Here is a 15,384-nt window from a genome sequence, read left to right as displayed (position 1 = left end):
CTCTTCTTATTCTTTGGAGACAGCAAGGGGGTGCGCCTGGGAGTTCTGGCATGGAGGCCTTCATTACGCAGTATACGCCTTATTGTCTGAGCTGAAACTTCAGTACCCGCATCTAACAAATCTTTTCTCAGTTCCTCAGCAGTCACACGGGGACTTTTCTCCACTTTGCGCTTCAGGTAGCGCACAGCAGTCGAAGTCAGCATCTTCTTTCTGCCACGACCAGGTAGCGTTTCAACAGTGCCCTTTGCCTTGAATTTGCGAATGATGCTTCCTATGGTCTCTCTTGGAATGTTTAACATCTTTGCAATCTTCTTATAGCCATTGCCCTTCTTGTGAAGAGAAATCACCTCTTCTCTTGTCTTCCTGGACCATTCTCTTGACTTCACCATGTTTGTAAACACACCAGTAAATGTCTAGAAGGAGCTGAGTATCACAGTCATTTTAAATCTGCCTAATTGGTGCTTATTATGCTTGATTGCTGCTCGTTGACATCCACAGGTGTTTTCAATACCTGATCGAAAACACTTGAATGAACCTCTGTTCTTAAGAGTGGTAGCCTTTAAGGGGTTGAATAATTGTGTCAATGAAGAAATCACAAAAAAAAACATTTAATACTGTATTACAAAAACAATTGATGTCATTTTAGTTTAGGGTTGCAAAGGGGCAGAAATTTTCCCATAAACTTTCCAGAAACTTTCCATTCCATGGGAAGTTAAGCTGGGGAATTTTGGAAGTATTCCAAGATGGAAACTTTCCATGTGAATTAATGGGAATATATGGGAACTAAACGGAAAATTTCCAGAATTTTGCAACCCTATTTTAGTTGCATTTGGTTCTTTAAAAAGTCCTTGTAAGATTTCATTCTGAACACAATTACAAATGTACACTGAATTCCCTAAAACCCTTTACAGCATTGGGGGTTGAATAATTTTGAACACAACTGTATGTCAAACATGCCTGCAGATGCAAGTAGTGCTGGGTATAGATGAAGGTTTGTGACGTTATAAGGTGATATTTGACAGCTTCTAAATGTGCCATGCACTGTAATCAGGAGGCCGACTATACAGGGAACAATAAGAACTTTCCAATAGGCTTCAGAATTTGCAAAGCAAAACTGGTCCGAAAATGCTTATCAAATCAAAGTCTATTTATCAATGTACCGCATACAGCAAGAGGTGCAGGGAATGAAACGTCACTCAGAAAGTATTACTATCATGTCATGCTGCCTCAATAGTATCAAAAAATGTGTCCTTTTTTTGAACAGCATTGCCAAGACAAATTAAGATGCCAGAAGTAATCCTGGACTGTAAAACTAGCAAAGGTCTCCACAATTTACAGCTGCTAATTCACGAGTACTTCTTGCCCTCTAGTGGCTTTCTATAGTATTGCCAACACGTTACAAGATTAACCAGACCGCGAACCATGGACTGCCATCCCTGACCGGGTGTCCTTTGCTTCCCGACAGAAGCCCCAGGCTGAGTAATGAGTAAGAGGATATGGGTAGACGGGCATATTTAAGGCGCACTGTTTTCTCCCAACAATATGGTACCACAAACAACTGTAGCAATTTCGACAAAGGAATGGTTGCATTGAATAACCCGCCTTCGCTCGTAATACTGCCTTTCTACAGGAGATCCGACCGAAAAACATTCTGCAGGGTAACAGAATATTAAAACCCGAACGCTACAGTTAAAAGCATTACATATAGAGTCCGTACTGACGCGACACCTTGTCTGCAGATATCCGAAATCCGCCGGAAGCTGGAATTATTAAAGAACAGGGCGTGCACTCAGCTCCGCTTCCTAGTGCGAGGAATCTTTTCACGTCCCATATTTCGTTGGCAGGAACGGTTCAGTCTCCGTCCCCACCCGTGTTATCCTTTAAAGGATGCCCATAGGTTAACGGGATCGGAAGGCGGGGCTTACCTCTTACTGTGCGTGCTGGGATTGGAGGGCGGCGCGGTGGGTTAGGGTCTATGACTCGGCTGTCTTCTGGGTTTGCGAAATGCGCCATTTTGTTGTTACCGGAGAAGTGGACCGCAACAGAAAGAGTAAGAAGTCCAGTCTTCACGGTGATTATATATAATTTTAATAGACGTTTTTACATCGCGCTTGTAGGTAATTACCTGTGCGATTGTAGCGCTGTGTATGGATCACCGCTGCTTATGGCAGGGTTTAATAAAGTCGCGGGTTTCCCCGCACCGGTTGGCCTTACATAGGCGGACCGCTAACGTCCGTCGAATGGGTGTTAACTACCGGTGGAGTTGCCGGCTTAGCTAAAGACACAAAGTTTCTCTGGAGGAAGTTACATTTGTGGGCTGGAATCCTGTATACATATTTTTATCGTTGTACTATTTTGATATATCTCTGAATCTGGTCCCGTGCGTGTCAAATGAAATATTAACGCGGGCTCGGGGTAGCCGGGTAGCTAATGACTTACTGAGCTGCTGTGGGGAGTCGTGGACTTGCCGCACGATGTCCGGCTTCGCTGCTCATTTATGTTACTTCTCCGTATCTTATTGACGACTGGTGGTAAAGGTCGACTCGATTAGTACAATTTAATAACTTTGTGTAGGCCTCGTTGCTCGGTAACAATTTTAGTCACATGACTTGTATATGCTTTTTAGAAACACTACATTCACATCTCCCTCCTCATCTTCTGTGATGAATAACGAAAATAAAAACTCCAAGCCGGGGTGTAACTTCTCGTTTGGATAGACTCTCCTGTATTTCGGTTGCACTGCAGGTTGTTGGAGGTAGTGAGCTGTCTTTTCTCTTTCCATGACTGAGCATGTTGATTCGTGTTAAACTATGAGTAGACGTTTTGATTTAATCTCCCCCTATCTTCTCCTGGACCTTTCGGGTAGCACTGGGCACAAAGCAGGGGTACAGTTGAATGGGATGTCAGTTCATAGAAAGGTGCACACATGCTCACATTTACTCACAGAATCAAATATTGTGGGCAATTTATAGATCACGTTATGATCTTGAGTTTTCCTCAGCGATGTCTTAGGTAATGCTCAGCATTAATAATGAGGTGGCTAGTTTGCTGATGTTGGTCATTAACTGCTCACCAAGAACTGCAGCTGTGATCAAAATGAGCATGGAAAATTGATATTGTACTTGAGTAATTCTTTACTTGTCAATTGATTCTGTTTCCTCTGGACATTGTTGCACATGGTGCTTTACTTTATTGGGTCTGATTTATGCTACATTTATATTTTTTTATGGGAGTGGGTGGTTCTGAGGTGTCCAGAGCAGAGAGTGTTTTGCTGACAATTTCTCAAGGAATGCTTTCTAGATTTCCACAAGGTTAACTAACTTCCTGCTGTTACTAGCCCCTCTTGTGTGGAGAAACAGTATATTGGTGTGATAGTTAAAGGTCCTTGTATATGAAAAACAGTTTTGCAAGTCGTGGAGTACACCCAAATGACCAGTCATTCACAAAGCCTTTCTGATAGACAGACAAAGTTTATTAATCCTAGGGGATATTAAGGATGTCTCTGGTGTGGTCCAGTCTAGGAGTTTGATAAAACTGTTATATGTTATTAGACTGATATAAAACTAAGTCTGTGCAATTAGCCTTTGCATTGCAGCTTTAAATGAAATTGAACAACAGAATGATTTATTTGGAGATGTTCTCTTAATAGTTCTATTCGAGGTGTTTTATATTAACCCTTTGCAGACTGGTCTTTAAAAGCCCTATTTTTTCAAAACTATATGTTGAAATGTTGCTGATGAAATGTCAGGCAGAGCCATGTGTCCCTTCGAGGTCAAATGTCACTTTTTATATCAAGCTTGAATGTTACTGGCCAGCTAAATGCACACCTGTCTTTATCATTTTCCCAATCCTATAGTTAAGGTCTTCTCTACCAGTAGTCATCTCAATAAAGAGGTAGACTAGCAGTGTGATTTCATGAGAAGTATTGTCTTTTCATCAATGACTGTAATGTCAAAGAACCTTAGTCTAATGTGGTTTTAGCTAGTAGAGTCAGGTGGGGTATTCCAATTTTCTTTCTCATAAAAATGTAGTTCCATACTTGGCATTGGATATTACTTTCCACTTAGGACCAGAGTAGGCAAATGTATGAGGTAGAAGAGATAATGGCACACCCATCACATGCCTCTTTCATCTGTATAGCGGAAGACAAGGCATAGGAAATTTGGCAATGTGTTTGGGAAGAACTGCCACTTGTCATTGGATTGAATTATTGTTCTAGTTTTTGAATGGCTGAATGATGAGGACCTGGGTGTTTAATGAATAGCTTAATATAGTAAACTGTCATTTTCTATGTGTGTATTTTGCTGTACACCAGGATCTGTTACAAAAAAAACATTGTCACAAGAGACTCTCATGACACATTATGTGTCTGGTATATGCTTGGAAAGTGTACCACTGACACAGCAAATAATTTCTGCAGAGTTTTTGTGTGTAGCTTCAGGAAGTCTCCCTAGACGGTGACAACCATTAGGAATCACCAGCAGTCGGCATGACCAGGAAGATGGGTGTCCGACTTCTGGAACTTATTTCCTGTTTTCCCTCTGGATTGGTTAGTCTGACGTGGGAAGCCAATAGCCTCATTTTTGAATATAATAGTGTGTCTTTACTATTTGTCATGAGGCTGCACTGTAGCCTTCATAACCCTGTTGTAAACTGCTCAATTTAAACAGAAAACCAGAACTGAACTGTTTCAGTATGACTTCAATTTCATTTCCCACCATGCGCTGCCAGCATAGAGATGTCGGCCATTTTCTTTTGGGAGGGCCCTCTTTCTTAATGAAGTTGTCATAACCCTTTGGCAGCCACTGTGGGTTTGGAAAGAGGTGCTTTCCAGACCTTGTTTAAAATTTGATAAAGGACTGTTAGTTTCCGGGTTTTGCTGTCTCTTGCGTTAATGCTGACCTCTCTCCCGATTAACTTACAGGTGTAGCATTTCTGCTCAGGTAAACGATACTCCTGGGCAGTGAGGAGAGCAGTTTGCAGGCGGTCTGACTTAGCTGCGCTCGCTGAGTGTTGGGGGATGAAGACACTTAAGCTTTTGCTTAACGTTTGTAAATGTGCTTTATGAAACTCAGCACTTCTTCACTTAAGGTTTTGTTCTTATTTACTTACCTTCGAGCCTCTCACTCTCTGTCCTGAGCAGCCATGTTAGTTGCTGGGATGTCTTCCTCCCCTCAGAGTCAACCTGAATGACAGTGGGGTCAGGTTTCCCCAGCGTGCGGTTTTGATGATGAACCCACAGCATGGACAGAGCAGGCAGGTTGAGCGGTGAGCCCAGCAGGGAAGGTCGACCGTGCATTATCTGTACGGCAGCAGAGCTGCGCTTGTGTGTTTCGGATGGCAGAGCCATTTAGTCAGGGGCCGTTGAGCCGACAGCTGGAATGTGATTCTCAGCACTGTCTCTATTACTGTAGTTTAGCTGTTGCATTGACGGGCCCAGGGATGAAAACAAAACATGGCTGGGCAGAAATGTCACAGAATACTTACAAGGGCCAGCTAGGTTGCTTTTGCGTACCATTTAGGTAGAGAGGTTGTTTTCAGACCATTTTGGTGATCAAGGTCTTCTGGGGCAAAGAAACATGCAATGAGGGAAGTGTTGGCAGGGCTTTAGATAATGGCCATACCAATTTGTTTGGAAGCCTGCTTTTCAGTCCCATACGGATGTTTACTTACACCCACAATTTGTTAAGCAGATTAGTAGTAGGCCTAAAATTCAAATGAAAGGCATATTGTGATAGCCAAAAGTTAGTAATCTGTATAAATTCGGAAGTATCCTTATTGTTTGATAAATGTGTCGGACTTTAAACTGCAAAAAGTACCACCACACCACCAATGTCTTTTTACCTTGTTTATCCACAGTATCTGTTTCAGAAGATGATATGGCTGCTGAGCTGTCTTCACCGCCGCTTCAGTGCTTATCGCTTCCATTGTATTCTGAAACAGTAGTATGTCGCATGCTCTGCTAACCTAATTTAATATAACATAAGAATATGCTGAATTTATACACGTTACTAACTTTTGGGTATACTGCCAACCCAGTTTTACGGAGGCTCTGCTCAGTGATGCAAACCAACTTTGATCGTTCATTGGACAGAGGAAAAGTAACTGGAAGTCTGATTGAATGATAATGTCTGGCAATACCGGCACTTATGGGGCAGTGGTGGTTTGATGGTTAAGGAAGTGCACTTGTAATTGAAAGATTGCAGGTTTGAATCCCCGACCAGCAATCAGGCAATGCACCACTGAGGTACCCAGAGCAAGGTACCGCCCCCAAGCACTGCTCCCCGGGCGCTGAATTAGCTGCCCCCTGCTATGTCATGAAAGTCACATATGGGTTAAATACAGAGGACACATTTCGTTGTTGCGCACTGTGTGCTGTGGTGTGTTGACAATGACCACTTCTATGTGATTTCTTGCTACAGGATTGTAAAGACTCCCAGATGGCTACAAACTAAAATAAAATACAGTAGTACTACAATGCCACATACCCATTAGGGATGAGCAGTATGGATTTAGTTTTATCATGATATTTCCTGGTATGTATTGTAATAATATAAATGACAATAAAAAATATTACAATTCAACACTGTCTATTTGGCTACAAATCTAACTCTGCATACAGTCTAGAGGGCTTGAAAGGTTTTATTTAATGATACGGTTTGTTCTTTACTTAAAATATATAGTTGTTCTTTTGGTATTTTATTGAAAGTATGATTACATTAATAGACCAGTTGTACTCTATAATAAAATGTATATAAATAAAATAAAATACCGTTCAATACCGTTTAATAATGCGCCACTGACTTTAAACATGGTGTTTGTGAGTCTAAGGCAGTTCAATGTCATTGCACCCGGCCATGCCTCATTAAAAGAACACCACTCTTAGAAGTGGAAAGCAGGTGAAAAATCATTTACTATTTTGACAATGTGCATGCATACTGTGAAAATGAGCAGTGCACTGGTACATAACTAGTTTATTGTTATCGCAGTGATCATTATCATGGGGATTTTTTTTCCCGGTATATCGTAAAAGATACAATATTGCCCATTCCTAATACCCATGTATGTTTTTTTTTTTTTTTTTTTGTCGTCGTCAGTGTTGTTATTGTTTAGACTTAGTTTTAGGTGTACTTTCATTAGTTTCTATTTTAAAGATCTAAATCTAGTTCTATATTTTACTTCTGGGATAGAAGGAAAGTTGTAGTACTTTGCTGGCTACTACAAAATGTCACAGCGTGGTGCCGTTTACCATTTCTATGGTTCAAGTTCATTGCAGAACTGGCCAAAAGACACAAATCATTACTTTAACTAAATAGTATTTTAAAATGATAGTGGGAAATATTTGATGTTTGCTTTTTTCTTTGTTCGTTTTGGAACCTATATTTATAGTTTGTGTCTGATTGTAGCTATTTTATTTCAGTTTATGGAAATGTTTTCATTAAAGATTATAACCCTGCCTTGCATACTGTAAGGACATAGTACGTGGTCAGTTTTAGAAAAAAAAACTTCTTATAGCATCCGTACCATACTTTATAAATGTAACTTTTAAAAGCAGCTTTGTCTGGCACGTTGGTACTGGAAATATGAACATTCAGGATCGTGGGCAGTCTGGCCCTGAGATGCACAGGCTGCAGGCTGCACATTTTCATGTAAAGTATCACTCAGCCCTGAGCCACACCTACAGCACAGAGAGCAGATGAGAGGGTGGAAGCAGTGTAACTGTCTAAAATGTCAGGGGCATTCATTCTTATGTAAACACAATTTGGCAATATCGAGGTCAGAAAAAAATTATCGGTTATGCTTGTATATCATGCGATAAGTTGATAACCTAATTATCGTGAAAGGCCCAATATTTTAGTCGCAATAACACTCACTAACATCAAATTGTGGGTGTAAGTAAACGTCCATTTAGTACTGAAAAGTAGGTGTCTGGATACATTAGTATGCCCATTATCTAAAGGTCTGTGTTGGCATGGTGTACAGAAGATGTGAAAGACCATCATACTGACTATTATAAGGCATTTTGAAGTATCTATAGTGCATTATAGATGAGAGCTCCAGACAGCATCCATAATGCATAATAAACATGGCTTTAATGTCATGCCTTTTTATAAATAGTTGCCGTGTTTGTAATACTTTATGAATGCATCACAACATATTATGAATATCTATAATCCATTATGATGACTACTTTAAGTAAAGTGTTACCGAAAAATAATTTCAAAATGTACTTAAAAAAAATACAGCTCCATTTAAGAAAAGTGTGGATTCCCACCTGGTCACTCAGAGTGCCAATATGATTATCACCTGCAGAAAACCAAAGGTAGTTGGTAAAGTTTTTTTTTTAATGTAGACAAACAGGCAAACTGCAAATTCATTAACCCCTCAGTGTCTTCACGTGTCATACGAGCTGTGGGGGTTTCTGATCATTGTGGCTGATTTAAATTTTCTGAGGATCCTTTTTTTCTGTGTAGCTAATCCAAAAAGCAAAACTGAAAACGAACACCCTATGCTTAAATCTCTGATTTTAGGAAGGACCTATCAGCAATTTCTCTAAAGTTGTTAGTTGATACATGTATTGTATGGTTGTATTGTATGTCTTAAAATACATCATCTGTTCTAATCTAAATTTAACGTAATGCATAATGCTGTTTCAGATTACTGGGTTTCTGTTTCATGGTTAAATTTAGAGATGGGCGATCCACATTTTTTCAGTTCCGATTCGATTCCGATACACAACTGGCGATACCGATACAGATTCCGATACAAGAGCTCTTTTTACTTTGTTATACTTTATGTATAATTTTTATAAGCTAGTAAATACAGATGGAAAAAATATATGACAAAAAATATTTAATTAGGCTACTACGAACATTCATAGCGCACTGTTTCACCTCATTTGTTTTAAGCGTTTTTGAGGCATTTGCAGTTCAATATGAATATCTTCAAAGCAAGTATACACAAGTGGCCAATGCTTAAAATTTTAACAGTTTTTCTCCCATTGGCGTCAGAGCAGTTACACTTTTGTTGTGATGGCAGCCCCTCTTGTATCACAAGCTGCAGCGAGTTTGCGAAACAGTCCAATTAAGTTAGCGACACCCAAATCATTCATTGCTTTGTTTTGTCTTGTAGATGCGTGCGCTTTGTTAAATGGGATTGTCCATTAAACGCTATTCCCACCTCAAAACATTTGTCTACTTTTACATAGATTGCAAATCGCTGTGCTGCTGGTTTCTGTTAAAAGCGTAAAATACTCCCAGGTCATCACGTCTTATCTTACGCTCCTCGTACTGCGAAGGGTATGTGCATGACGTCACAGCAGGCGGAAGTCACTACTCACACCCACTGAGTAGCAAAAAACGACTGAGGGGCAGCGATAGCATTCGATTTGAATGCCGCAAAAAAAACACATGTAAAATGGGAAAGAGCTGTCGTGCAATTGATTGCCAAAAACTAAATAAGTAAGTATAGGATGTGGATCAGTCACGCATGGCCGATACCCGATCCGTCAAACAGGTCTGGATCGGCGCTGATACCGATCCGAATATCGGTATCAGTGCATCTCTAGTTAAATTTGCAGTGTTATATTTTAAAAGCATTGTTAAAATGTTAATATCAGTAAAGTTGTGTAGTTATGCTCATTGGTTAAAAACTTAGTGCTGCTATGCTTGTTACATATGACTCCCTGTTTTCTTAATTAGTTTTTTTGTTTGGTTTTGTTCCTCAGGAGAACCAAGATGGGGAATGTTTTTGCAAACCTGTTCAAGGGCCTTTTTGGGAAGAAGGAGATGAGAATCCTCATGGTGGGGCTGGATGCAGCTGGGAAGACAACCATCCTCTACAAGCTCAAGCTGGGAGAGATCGTCACCACCATTCCCACCATCGGTGAGTGTCACTTTTCCCGCTACACTGGTTCTCATTACCCCCCCCCCCACACACACACACACACACACACGCTTTATTCACTTCTTCCATCTGTTTATTAACCCCAGATTGTTCTGTGCAGCTGCATATCAACACGGGTCGAATAAATAACGAAAACTAGAAATGGAACAGAAGTGAATAGAATAGCTGCCTTTTATTCATCCCTGTGAGCCAGAGTCCTGCACCGAGTTGGGTACCCGCAGATAGTTGCTGAAACGAGCAGATTTTAATGTTCTGGAATTTTACGGGCGGGTATGCGGGCGGGTAATTCATTACACACGGGCGGGTAGCAAGTCAATCAAAACAGTATTGTAGCCTGCAGAAATAACATAAGCGAAAATATCTATGTATTAGACTATCATGTACAAATTGTCATCATCACAGTGTGTTCAGTATGTCGGGGGTACCTTATGGTGCTTTCGATTATTTCTCTCCAAGTCGGAACTCGGATGAAAACATCACGAAACGTCACGAAAAACGTCACTCGGAATTTCCAAGTTCCCGAGAGAAAAATGAACGCACCATTAGATAACATTCACATACACGTCTGAATCCTTGCTGAAGCGTGTCGTTGTGTTCTCTTTCACGCTCGTCACAGTATGGATAGCTTAGATCTATCTGATTTGATTTTGTGTTAAACTGACTTTTTCGTTTCAATTCAAAATTTATGTAGGCCTAGCGCTTGTCACGTTGAAAGGTGCATAGAAAAAATTATTGTGTGTAATTTATCACGGGTACGGGCAGAATGTTAACGGGCCCGGGCGGGTGCGGATTTAACTTTGAAATAATCACGGGTGCACGGGCAGGTGTGGTGCTGCACTGAGCGGATGCGGGCGGGTGCGGGTCTCCAAAAGTGGACCCGTGCAGGACTCTGCTGTGAGGGACTTGTGTTGTTCTCACAAACCCCAACTTTCTCTGCATGAGGAACACAGGCACCATGTTCAGGTGAGAGCAGGCATTAGGGTCAGAGTGCAGTGCCAGCCAACCCCACTGGAGCAGTTGATGTTAAGGGCCATGCCCATGAGCCCTACAGTGATATGATTACCCTAACGGCTGTGTACCCGTGATCTTCCTGATCCAGGCATGGATCTGCAACCTGCTGAGCTATACAGCGCCACTACACAGGCTTTGGGCTGTGCAGGGGGGGCCCTTTGGTGAATGATGGAAAAATGGATATATATTATGTTTTTGCCGCCTCACAGGTTTTAATGTTGAAACGGTAGAGTACAAGAATATCAGCTTTACTGTGTGGGACGTTGGCGGTCAAGACAAAATTCGGCCTCTGTGGCGCCACTATTTCCAGAACACACAAGGTGAGTGAAAGCCCGTTGCCTCCAAGGCCCCCTCCCTGGCCTGCCAGCTCCCCGCTTAGTTCCTCTGCCCCGTAGGCCTGATCTTCGTGGTGGATAGCAACGACAGGGAGCGTGTGAACGAGGCACGGGAGGAGCTGACCCGCATGCTGGCAGAGGACGAGCTACGGGACGCCGTACTTCTCGTCTTTGCAAACAAGCAGGTGAGTTTCCCGCCACTGTGGTGGCCCAGTGAGTCGGGTAGTAGTTACCTTTTGTACATCAGAGGGAAAACAGTAATTTAACAGTGTCAGAATTTCACCTTATCTACCATCTGGCACCTACCATAATTAAAATTCAATTATCTAACATCTTGCCAAACATAAATCCTTGCTATTCTGACTGCCCAAGCAGTGCACTCTACCATTTTCCTGCCCTGGTGTTCATTGCCTAACCGTAACCCTGCCCCTTCCAGGACCTGCCTAATGCGATGAATGCTGCAGAGATCACAGACAAACTGGGCCTGCATGCCCTGCGGCAGCGCAATTGGTACATTCAGGCCACATGTGCCACCAGTGGCGATGGCCTCTATGAGGGCCTGGACTGGCTCTCCAACCAGCTCAAGAACCAGAAATGATCCGTTCCACTTCCAGAGCGTCAGGGACACGCCCCTTCCAGCCCCTGGCCCTGTTTTCTTCTCCTTCTGTCACCCCCCCCACCACCACCACCTCGTTTCCTTGTTTTGGGCCTATTGCTGGCCAATACACATGTCTTGTGGGTGTGGGTGCTTGTGTGTGTGTCTGTGTGTTTCTCTGTCTGCTGCGAGTGGGAGCAGCCCCAGCGTGCCTTTTACACACTTCCCACGGGAGCGATGGTTCAGCTGTCATTACCTCGGTGTGAGGGCGGAACCAGGATGGAAGATGGCGTCTCTGAACGAGAACCTGATCTGCACCACCGTTTTCAGTGTTTAGATGTGCATGTTAAAATGGTTGAAACTGTAAGCCAGTTTAATTTAATATATATATATAAAAAAATCTAATTTGTGACCTGTATCAGGTTGAAAGAGATTCAAAGACATTTTCCATCCTTGATCCTCCTCCTGATCCTTGAAAATCCTGCTTTTTTTCGCCCCGTCTTCTGTCGCAAAAAAAAATCCCAGGAATCTTGCAGCTGTCTGTCTTATGAACACTACCTTTCTAATTTGGAGACCAGAAAGCACAAGCTGTTCAGCATAGAGGTTTCCTCTGTTATTAAATACAAACTTGTCTATTGGAAAAGCTACATTGGGGAAAAACACAGAATAGTGTCAGGGTTGTAAAGGCTGTGCGCACTGTGTAATATGGGGTGCCACTCCTGAGTGCTACTAAGCATTAGTGGTTAGTGAGTTACTGAAGGGCAGGCTTGACAATCACATGCCCACATTCCACTGGGTACCTGATTGTGCCGTCTCTTTCCAGACCAGGTTGAAGGTGGTGTCCCTGGGGGATGCAACTGACAGCAGCTCCTTCACCTGATTCATTCTCGGGTTGTAGTGAAGTCATTGGAATTTATACATTTCGAAGTACAAAGGAAGTTCTTGGTATGGGTTTGAACTTCACTGAACTCCATACACAGTTAATATAAGGCCATTAAGTAAGAAACTTGCATCCAAAGCTACTTAGGATGCTACTTGGCCATTATACTCCCTTTAAAACCTTGAGAAGCAGGCAGGTGAGCCTTGTTTGAAAGCTTTTGACTTGTAGGATCTGTATACCCCAGTGGGATGTCTTGAATTCATTTAGGACCTAATTGTTGTTTTTTAGTAATCATACAAATGAGAGCTGAATTAGTTGTGTTTTGGGACACGGAGGCCTTTTCAGAGAGCTGCTCCTACTCTGTGTGTAATTATTATTATTATTATTATTTTTCAGGATTTTCTGTTTTTTTTGTACAGAATGCCTGCCTCTGGTTGGCATGTCTGGAGAGCCAGGTGTACAGTGGTAATCATATGGTATATTTGGAGGTGGGGGTAACTGGGATCGGTTGGTTTTTGGATAGTTTTCAGCGGTGCTGGGTCTGAGCTGCAGAAACATGCAGCATGTTAAAGGGACAGTTGAGGCTGGAGGTCTGGGGCTTAAGTGATCAATATATTATTTTTAATGATTTCATTATTGTGATAGGGTGTGTGTTTGACTTTATTACAGTCCTGCTATGTACCTGCTGTATGACCAATCACAATTTAGGATTGATGTTTCCCATAAGAGATTCTCCATTGAATTCATAATTATCACACAGCTACAGGACACATTCTCATCATCTGTGACCGGCTGGACAGTCTGTTACTCAGGCACATTAGCTACGTAGCAGAATTCAAGCTGGACTAGGAAAAAATTGCAGCCCGTTGCTTGATCTCAATGGAGCTTATATAGGTTGTTGTGCTCTGTGCCCCTGCATTATCCAGACAGCCATTTCAGATTTGTCTGGGTTTCGGCAAAGGCAGAAACTCATGACCTGCAGGTTGGGAAATGCATTTCTGTGTTAACTTCTGTGTTCCTAATCAGCTTAGTTGACAGGAACTATTATGTTATCCTGAAACTTGCTATATTTTCGACTTGGCCACAGTGCATGTTCTGCGTACCTTATCTGTGTGTGGCTGAGAAATCTCATCTTCAGTTAATACCTTCTTGAGGGAGGGTGGTCTTTGCATACAGCTGAGCAACTGCAGAAACTTAAGTAAAATGCACCCAGCTTTGTAAACATGCAGGTGTAAGTCAAAGATCCTCATCTTGACATTTTATTTTGTCTACCATAAAAGCCATACAGCACATAAATCTGAATTACAAGTATTAGTGAGAGAATCACAAATACCTTATTGCATATATTTTAGGTAGGTCCATTACGGTTCAGACGTGAAGCTTTAAGTTTGAGAAATTTATAAATGTTTGTGTGTGTGTGTGTGATTTTTTTTTTTTTTTATTCCTTTCCCCAAATGAGTTAATTTTCCTTTTGTTTTAGCCTTTTTTTAATCCATCTTGTAACATCTGAAAAAATGCACTATAATAAAGATCTCTATTTCAGTTTGTTTGTAGGCTTTTGAGATAGTGATTAATTCAAGCATTATTTGCTTTTGTTGTAAATGTTGTGCTGTAAATCCCAAAAAATAAAGTTAAGCAGGGCCCCATCTGCTGTATGCCACTAAACAAATTCAGATTAACCTGGAAGATTATGAATTGGTAAACCCTCTAAATATCTGAGGTTTTCACTTTTTGGAATGCATATCTTGGATTTATTCAGCAGCAAATCAAGATAAAATATAAGAATGTGCATCATTGTGGTTAGATTGGTAGATGCAGTATATCATGCTTTCCAGTAACTGAAAATACAATCACTTTGTTAGAATCACTAGTAACATCACTATGAAAAGATGAACCTGCTGCTGTACGGAATTGTGTCTATAAAGTATCAATAACAATTGCCTACAATGCCCAAAAATCAATTACTGATCTTTTCCTTTACATATTAGTAAAGATGCTGTTTTGTATCCATAGGCGAGAGAGGTATAAATGTTTGACAATATGGAGGCAATGTAGTAAGGCTTATTTAAATTGGAAGCATTCTGAAACTACCTTCCTTTGTTTTTATTTGCATTCTTAGTTGCTGCTTCTGTTTTTGCCATGCTTGATTTCCTTTATTAAAAGAAAATATCCAATGGCAATGTGTGGGGGTAGAATATCTGAAGAATACCCCTGTGAATGGAAATATAATGTAAAAGTTAATGATTTACTTTTATCTCAGAAGAGTTAATAGCAAATTAAAGAATAAAAGGGAAAGGCTATTAAAAGGGGTACAGCTATTTCCATTACAAGCTTTGCAGTTTCTCTTGAGGAAGCATATGTATAGCATCTTTATATCTTCCTTGCGTTCATAATGACAGGTCATATATTGTATGGATTTGTATGCAGCACACTACAATTTTACTTGACAAAATTAGTAAACGCAGCCGTCATTAAAAAGGATTTACCCAATTTCCTCCATATCATCTCGTATTCCTCTCTCTGCCCTGAGGATATAGTTGTTTTTTGTTGAGTGCTCCGTTAAAAAAACAAAAGAAACTTTGCTTTAGGCATGGTAATTCCTGCTTATGTTTTGACAGAGATGCACATCCTTGCACCAATAGGTTCATCTTCATTTA

General features: G+C 41.2%; 1 protein-coding gene across 2 annotated transcripts; it reads left to right on the top strand.

Moving 5' to 3' along the window:
• The first annotated feature begins 1,913 nt into the window (after positions 1–1,913).
• On the top strand, positions 1,914–14,269 carry LOC111832888 (ADP-ribosylation factor 1-like). 2 transcript variants are annotated; one of them, XM_023790638.2, is made up of 5 exons: positions 1,914–2,071; positions 9,728–9,885; positions 11,127–11,237; positions 11,313–11,437; positions 11,689–14,269. In XM_023790638.2, the coding sequence occupies exons 2-5, from the start codon at positions 9,738–9,740 to the stop codon at positions 11,848–11,850; spliced, it is 546 nt and encodes a 181-aa protein (XP_023646406.1). In that variant the 5' UTR covers positions 1,914–2,071; positions 9,728–9,737; the 3' UTR covers positions 11,851–14,269. The 2 variants fall into 2 exon arrangements, with proteins under 2 accessions (XP_023646406.1, XP_023646407.1); XM_023790639.2 differs by having other exon boundaries at positions 1,949–2,050.
• Positions 14,270–15,384: the final 1,115 nt, after the last annotated feature.

This window comes from Paramormyrops kingsleyae, chromosome 5 (genome assembly GCF_048594095.1).
Source record: "Paramormyrops kingsleyae isolate MSU_618 chromosome 5, PKINGS_0.4, whole genome shotgun sequence".
Taxonomy (NCBI): Eukaryota; Metazoa; Chordata; class Actinopteri; order Osteoglossiformes; family Mormyridae; genus Paramormyrops; species Paramormyrops kingsleyae.
Note: the sequence above shows the minus strand (reverse complement) of the source record. Positions and strands in the feature narration are given on the sequence as shown.

Excerpts from the sequence above, each read along its gene's own strand:
- LOC111832888 (XM_023790638.2), top strand. The coding sequence starts at position 9,738 with ATGGGGAATGTTTTTGCAAACCTGTTCAAGGGCCTTTTTGGGAAGAAG. Across the intron at positions 9,886-11,126 it reads CACCACCATTCCCACCATCG|GTTTTAATGTTGAAACGGTA; the intron begins GTGAGTGTCACT and ends GCCGCCTCACAG. Across the intron at positions 11,438-11,688 it reads TCGTCTTTGCAAACAAGCAG|GACCTGCCTAATGCGATGAA; the intron begins GTGAGTTTCCCG and ends TGCCCCTTCCAG.